Genomic DNA, 8,262 nt, shown 5'->3' with positions numbered 1-8,262 from the left:
CATTACGTTATCTCATACGTATATTGACGTTACTGATGAAGTCAACATCAGTTAGGTCGGTCATACGACTTGGCCGAATGGAGCAAATGCAATGTTGATCAACCATGTATGTTCGACGTGCAAGGTTGGCGTCAACGATCCAACTTCTGAATAACTTGAAATAAGCGCCAGAACAAGTAATATCACGCTCTTATAGGCGCAATTGTCTTTGACTACAAAACTCAAAACTTGAATTGGTGTTGTCTTTTGAGGTTCCGCAGCAGGGCAATTCTTGGAGCATAATAGACTATCTGTGAATCTTCATAAGGGCTATCCCTCTTTATAAATCCAAGAAATGGACCAAAATGGACCTCCATCAACTTCTTTCTTGTTGCTAAAGACGGAAGAACATATCTCAGAAGCCGGTGATAAAGAGACCAGCTGCAGCCGCATTCGAGCCAGATCATGATCATAGAGGAGCCAAACGAGGAATCTAAAACACACAATACCTTCATGAGGTCGAGAGTCGCGTCATCAAGCATCGAAAATGGTAGTGCAGCCAATGACGAAGAGGATGAAGACAAGCTGCCTCTAGTCACTCCATTGATTGTCAAGAATCAATGGAGATTGCCTGGCGAAGGTAGTCCTGCACCATCCTCGAATGTTATTGGAGCAGCCTTACAAGAACAACAGCAATCAACCCCCATTCCAATGGCCTCTAGTAGTAGTGATAACGGTAACAATGCTATTCCTGCTAGTATCCCTGCTAGTAATTCACCTCGCGAAGAACGTAAATAGGGCCTCAATGTCACGAAGAAGGCCGCTTCAGATAAACCTATAGAATCAACTTTCTACGCAGCCGTGACAGAATCGCATCTGGAACGGCGGTATGAGGAACATTATAGCAGGACTGATAGATTCGATGCTTGCGCCTTTCCTAAATGAGCGACTTGGGGCTCTGATGTTTTGGGTCGTCTTATACCATAATTATATTGAGGCACTTAAGTACTAGCGTTGTATTACAGAATTGACTCATGCAGATCAGCTCCTGTACACTTCAAACATGCACGCATTGCACGATATTAAAACTGTCGGCGATCTTGGTATGGTCGGCTATTCGTATGAAGATTTCTTCTCGTGCTTAAAGTTTACAGGTTGCTAGCTACGTACATTCCTAATGTACAATCAATTCTAAACCATGAACTACTTTTTTAGGGTGTTATCTACACTATGTAAACTGTCGAGAATGGCCTTCAAATCTTTTGAAAGAAATGGTTTGCACAAGACTTGGCATTGGCCAAGAGATCTTTCTTCTAGAGTCACGGCATTAGCAGTTGTAATGACAATGGGTGTTGAGATATTGAGGCCTGCTTTTCCTATATGAGCAATTGCTTGCCAACCTACGAGATCGCGTAAATTGTTGAGGGAGTCGGAACATGATAACTTGCATAGTTCAGGCACCGTTACCATCAACTCTAGGCATTTGCAAGTCCACTGAAAAAGCAAGATATTGAATTAGTAGGCAATGTGACTTGTTTTAAATCAGTTTGTCCCGCCAACTTACTAAATATCACTCGATACTGGTATTTCTCTGCGAGATCAATAGCCTCTTGACCATCACAAGCCATATGCAATTTCATACGGGGCTCCAAACGGTTAAGCATACGTTTCAACAGTGCACGATTGACATCCGAGTCATCAACCACGAGAAAACCAACGATAGGGTCATCTGTGGTATCCGATGCAGCTGTCGTTTGGGCCTTATCGTAATCGTTCATTGCTATATTTTCCAGGATTCGAGAATGTGTGGCTAGAGCTGAGCTACTATTTTCAAGATGCCTATCTGGCAAAGTACTCTGAAGAATATACGGTAGTGCTAAAGATGTGGTTGGTTGATGTGGTTGTATGGTCGATGGAAGTAAAGTGGTGGACTCTGACACAATGATATCCTTCTCTTCGATGACTGCCGGTCCTGCTGTTGTGGTTAGAGCGTTCGACGGCCTTGTTGTTCTATTGTCATCATTCCTTCTGTAATATCTTCGTGGTTCTTCTTCTTCTATGGCATTAGCATCAGGACTGACCAATTTCCTAGTCCAATGACCATTTGCGATAGTCTTTCGTGGTCGTTCATGCCTTGCGCCCGACGAGTCATTGCGAGCAATCACAGCTGAGGACGTGAGTTCGACCATTTCTATATCAACCATTGTTGTGGCATCGAGATCAGCATCACCAACGTCGTGATCAACGTTAACGAGATGACTTGATTTCTCAGTCGGGACCACCAATTCAAACCAAAATCGACTTCCGTCACCTAGTTGACTTTCTACACTCAGTTTACCACCCATGAGGTCGACAAGCATATAACTCAAGGACAGGCCTAGACCCGATCCTTGATACTCTCGTGCTGTCTTTTGACTGGCAATACTGAATGGTATGAAGAGTGTCGGTATGTGTGATGGATCTATGCCGATTCCTGTGTCGGTGACCTCACATCTAAAAGCACTCGATAAATTAGACGGACAGAAGTCCGAGAAGAAAGCTGAGATTTCAATGGCGCACCTCAATCGTACATGATCCAAAGGAAGTGAGCCGTCCTTGAGCAGATGCAAGTAGACATCAATTCTACCACCACGCTTGGTAAATCGACAGGAGTTGGCCAGGAGATTCGTAAGACACTGTCTCCATCTATGAATGGTTCAAAATCAATATCTCACCCACTGAAACTAGAATCATCATCAAGGGATCGTACCGTAGACTGTCTGCAAAGACTCTGTCTGGTACATCGGAATCAGGATGGTATTGCAAACGGATTCCCAGCGTCGTAGCATGAAGTGACATTGCATGACACAGGTCTCCAAGCGTAGTGACTAGATCCCCCCATTGTGGTTCAATGTTTGTCTTGCCACTTTGAAGTTTGGTGGCATCGAGTACGTCGTTACATAAGTCGGTCATGTATCTTGCAGCGGTAATCGAAGCTTTGGCATATTCGTTGTTCGGATTATCGAGCATGGCCATATCCGACATCGAGAGCACGACATGTAACGGGTTTCTCAGCTCATGACAGAGGAAGCTCATAAATTCTCCCTTTTCTTGAATCGCTTTTACTAAATCGGCAGTTCGGTCATCTACCTGTTTCTCAACTGATTCAAGGATTCGATTCCTCTCGGCCAACACTACCGTAAATGGCAACATACTAAAATAACCGAAACGGCACTTAACTCTGCGTTGTAAGATTCTGCTAATGATCGGCGCTTTACCTGAGATACACGAGCAGTAACATCAGTGCCAGTTGGTGGTCGTCATAAACAAAGCTGCCTGTTGAAAAGAGGAAGATTTAGAATTGTATGGCAACAATGCGACTTTAAGAGCTTGCCTGGAAGAAATCGTATCATTGGTGTAGCAATTGAGAATAGTAGAAGGGCACACGTCAGACCCGTAGTCCCAAGTGTACAACCACTCAGAGCCAATATTGGTAGAGAGAAAACCAAGGACCAAAAGATTTTCGAATCGGAGGGTTGTCCCACTAAATTTGGTGTCTCGAAAACGAAGCTCACAATTACGGGTATTGCAATCACTAGAAGAGTTTTATTTAAAGACCGAGCGAAACACATGAACTTGGTTCAAGAAGTTGACCTTACCAATTGCAGACAGAAGAATAGCAGCAAGCACTCTCATCCAGGTCAACTGATGATGTCTCCAATCAGTTTGAGACACGAGCAATACAGCCGGCAACGTCACTAAACGATCATGTAGTTCTTGATTAGCTTTCAGTCGTCTAAGTGACGTGACACCTCGATCGGTGAAAACACCGAGATCGGACGTGTCGATCGGATTCTTTACGTATCATGCGGATCATAAAATCAAGTTTAAAAGGCTCCTGCTGTGATTTTCGATCAAAACCAAACAAAAACGGCTTTTGCCAAACACTTACGAATAGTTCCTACGGATTCCGAGGCAAAAAAGTCCAAAAAGAAATCGACTGATATGTTGTTCAATATAGCCGCACCAATAATTCCAACCACAGCTGTAAGAGAAAGAGCTAGAACAAGAAATGGTATCACAACGGAGGTCTCGTCCAGCAAGACCGGTTCATTCAGTGATAGGCCTGCTTTCCTTCTCGATCTAGTCCAGATGGAAAGCAGCGAGACAGCGATGATATTGGATATGATGGCTTCTCCAATGATGTACATGAATATGATTGGAATCTCTGTGCGTTCAAACACCAATCTTCCCAACAGGTTACATACGAATAAGGCGACTAAATCAAGTCAAAAATCAGCGCGACCGGTACATATATCATCTTTTGATGCAAGCTGGGAATCAGCTTCGTCACAAGGAATTACCTTCCAAGAACACGATCCAATACAAACCCTTTGCCCATTTGCCGTATGCGGAGATGAGACATCCTGTCATGATAGGGATTGTAATCTGATTAAGAAAATAGATAAGAGTTAGCCACTTTGTTGGCGTGAATCTCCAAAAGACAGGTCGAGCGAAATGTTCAAATCAAAGTGCTGATGCATGACAGTAGCACGTAACCTTACCCTGAATACTAGCAATTCGTTCTGATGGAGAGACTTGCCGACGACAGCAGACACGAACAAGACCAAATTGAAGCAAAAAAATTTGATCCAGTCCATGATTGTCCGCTGATTAAAGTTCAAGGAAGGCAAATAGAAGTCGACCTCACAGATCTTGTCTATAGGACTCTTTAGATATGACTTTTAAAGTCTCTGTATGGTTGCTGATACGGTATGCTTTTCCAAAGTGCCATCGTCTGACTGCTTGTAGATGATTCGCGTTGGGTGTTCGGAGAACATGAGTTGAGATAGACTGATCCCCGAGGATGACGCAGTTCGCATAATGGCTCTTAATGTTCGTGAATCGTGATTGATTTATGCCATTTGGCGAAGGTTTCGCTGGCAAGGCCGCCAATTGCGTCCAATAGCGGTGGTTTGCTGTCGGTCGCTCGCAGAAAGCTCATACCACAAGAGGGAGGTCAATCTTTTCGATCTTATACAGTAAAAATGAGCGCCTGCGGATGCTGTGTCGCGCTCAACAAGAAAACTTGAACCTATTCTGCTTTATACTTTCCAATCGGAAACGCAACCAGCGGAATTAAGGTGATCACCCCAAGTGATAGACACCATCTTTATGTGTATAATATTTAATTGCAGTGGTCTACTCAACTATATGTACTATTACTGCTAGACTGTGTTTCGTCTGGAGACGGTGAATGTGAGTTGTGTGAAGATGTCGGCGTCCCGTCCGACACGTCCCTCATCCCTTTAGGCTTCCTGCCCCTTTTCTTATTTGATTCCGCAGAGTATTCACACATCCTGTTATTCTTTTTACATCTAAAAACGTGACGAATGTGAGGAACGTGCTGGTTGTTTGACATCATGGACACATTCTTTGGGGTGATTCAATATTGAATCCACACTCACGAGGAGCAGGGCTGTTCACCATTGCACCTATAAGTGAAACGCAGGGTCAACTGTTTGTAAATTTACATGGAAGCATAGAACAGCGAGAACTCCCGGTCGAGACTTGCCTCAGCTTTTTAAGTCGGCAATAATTACAGGCTTTTGACACGCGTATCCTCCTAGGGTGTTGACGAACGTCAGTTCCTCCATTACACTGCCTTCACACCTGAGAGTGTCAAAATTTTGAGCTCATAACAAACCAATGAACGAACCTCTCGTGCACCGGCTCGAGTCCATATTGCAGACCGGAAGCGGATTGATGCGACAGCCCACTTGTTGTATTTGGATACGACGCCGATGTTGGATGAGGATGATGTCTTGCATAAGGATCATTCGGAGAGCGACCCACAGGCTGATAATGGTCATCATATGTGCTTTTAGCCCCTGTTAGTGGGTAAGATACCCTTTGCGCATAGATCTGAAATACATTTGTTGGACGTTCCATCATTTGAGTGGGTGCTTGATACGTTTGTGGCTCTATTGGTGGAACTGATCCGCTATAGAAGGTAGACGGTGGTCTAAAACTAAAAGGACGAGTGGGTAACGGTAATGATAGAGTGCTGGGTATTTTATCCTGCTGCATATGATGTTTTGGCCCTGCTGTAGCTACTGGAAACGTGTAGTTGTTGGGTTGGTAGTTGTGGGGTCGGTATATTGGAGATCGTCCATGAGGCTGCCAGGATGCTGCCCCGCCATCTCGTTGGGAATGTATAGGGGGAGAATGTTGTGAGAAGTTCGGGGGCAGATCTTGACCGGATGATGGAGGGATAGGTTGGCTTGCCGTTGATGGTGGTGGTGATGCATGCATCGTAGAATGCAATATCGAGAGATCGCTTACTATCGGAAGTCCCAACTCTTTCTGCTGTAGATCTGGTGGTGATACAGAGTAGGATCCTCTGGGGTATCGTGAGAGGTCATGGCCGATTGCCTCATCATTGCCGTCTTCTGGATTGAGCAGCAACCGCAAATCCATATCGATAAAATCACCAATATTGAAATTTATCGCCACGTTATAAGAAAATAAACTGCTCTCCGAAATTTCCCGGAAGAAATTTTCACTCCGGCCGGCCGGATGCCAAATGACAAGCTTTCTGAAAACTCGGAGTCGGCATCACGATAATACGTCAGAGGAGTCATAACAGCGGCGCTTGGGTTCAAGGGAACGAATATCCAATGCATATGCGTCATATTTATAAATGGATCAAACGAAGCCTATCATATTGTTAAGTTTCGAATTCCGGTCATTGTTGTTTGAACTTATCTCTGCGGATATACCACCTTTTTGGCAAATTTTAAATTAATTTTAAGGCGATGGGCGCATTCCCGTGTATTTTCTAGATGCTCTTCCCATATTTGTTGCAGCTGGTCGTGTCGTCGTCGCGGTATAGCTCCGCAAAGTTTAAAAATGCTTTTTCTGTTTTACCAGAGTCGTCTTCTGCGGTTCTCGACTTGAAGCTAATATAAAGATCGGATCTTTATATGTGAGGTAACACGCTTGATTTGACTTATTCGATCTCTATCTGATAAGCTTCCTTCGCCTCAAGCCATATCGTCCACACAAACAGGTGGCAAAGGACGTCAAATGGATGTGTCTTTGAGACTGAATCAACGTCAATATACGAATTGTCACGCACTGGAGTGCTCGAACTATCGGAACTGGGTGCAAAGTGCGTTGGAACTGCATCATCATGAGGACTTTTCTTCAAAACTCTTGATATTGAAATTACCATGCATCACGACTGAGAGCGAGAGGAGGAGGAGAGGGCGCCAAGACGCTGGACGTCTTCGCCATACACTAGTGAACTCACCGGTGCTTCACGATTGGAACTCTGTGCTCCCAGTCCGACTTCAACCTCACTTGGCGCACCATGTTCGCAGCCGAAGCATCGTGATTGATGCATTTTTCGCACCTCTCATATTGTTAACGTCGGGTGTAAAAGAAGAATGTGCATACTTGGATCAGCTTAAAGTGTCTGCTTTTTTACGAAACGAAATAGTGGAACCATCGACATTTGGTTTGCAACGACCTGCATTTTCAGCTCCTTTGATACCAGCCATCACCTTACCGACTCGAAAATAGTGAGAGCTTGAGAGATTCAAGATACCGGGCACCCTGGCTATACAAGAGTGATCCGCTGATGTACACTAATTGTTAACGCCAAAGGCATTTCAACAGCAATGAACGATTCCAAGTCATCTCAAAGGCCAAAAGCAAATATTTTGATGGGGGTGCTGTGAACTGAAGAGCCACTGTGTTGACGTAAGATGAACATCGAGAAGCAGCTATACAAGTCAAAGTGAGCTGGGAACATCATTGGGATCCCCCAAGCGACGTGGGTTTCTGTTTAGAGGGAACTACATACTTATACTCTGGAAGTTTCAACCTCTTATTGGCCTGTCATGCTGCTTTTTGCTGTGTGCTTTGAAACACGTCGAGTTCCAACATTGATAGGTCAAAACGAGGTATCGTTGTGTGTGACTAGATCATCGTGCAGACTTCAGTCGCCACATTTTCAAGCACCGAAACCCCGGCATCACCAAAGGTATACTGAAAAGGAGCCGGATAACGGGGTGCATGACACAACGCAGGTCTCGATGGACTGGTGCAGCCGTCGACAGTGAAGGTCGAAGCTCAACAAATCGCCTACTCACACCTTTGCAACATTACGCGGTAATATGCAAAATAGCCGTCGCTTGGTAGTAGTAATGTGCGTATTTTTCTTTGTCCACGTTGTCGTTGTTGCTGACTTAAATAAAATTGCTCTCGCGAAGGGAAGACCTCACTCTTGACGACCTT

General features: G+C 44.6%; 1 protein-coding gene across 1 annotated transcript; it reads right to left on the bottom strand.

The window, feature by feature from the left end:
* Positions 1–1,182: 1,182 nt before the first annotated feature.
* On the bottom strand, positions 1,183–4,619 carry SmJEL517_g02344 (uncharacterized protein; the record flags this gene model as incomplete). Its single annotated transcript, XM_031168272.1, has 9 exons — positions 1,183–1,379; positions 1,447–1,473; positions 1,544–2,472; positions 2,539–2,664; positions 2,729–3,172; positions 3,237–3,294; positions 3,911–4,237; positions 4,323–4,407; positions 4,524–4,619. 9 exons carry the CDS (start codon positions 4,617–4,619, stop codon positions 1,183–1,185), a joined length of 2,289 nt encoding a protein of 762 aa, XP_031025737.1.
* Positions 4,620–8,262: the final 3,643 nt, after the last annotated feature.

Source organism: Synchytrium microbalum (genome assembly GCF_006535985.1).
Source record: "Synchytrium microbalum strain JEL517 chromosome Unknown SmJEL517_scf0009, whole genome shotgun sequence".
NCBI lineage: Eukaryota > Fungi > Chytridiomycota > Chytridiomycetes > Synchytriales > Synchytriaceae > Synchytrium > Synchytrium microbalum.
This window is presented reverse-complemented; position numbering and strand designations above follow the sequence as displayed.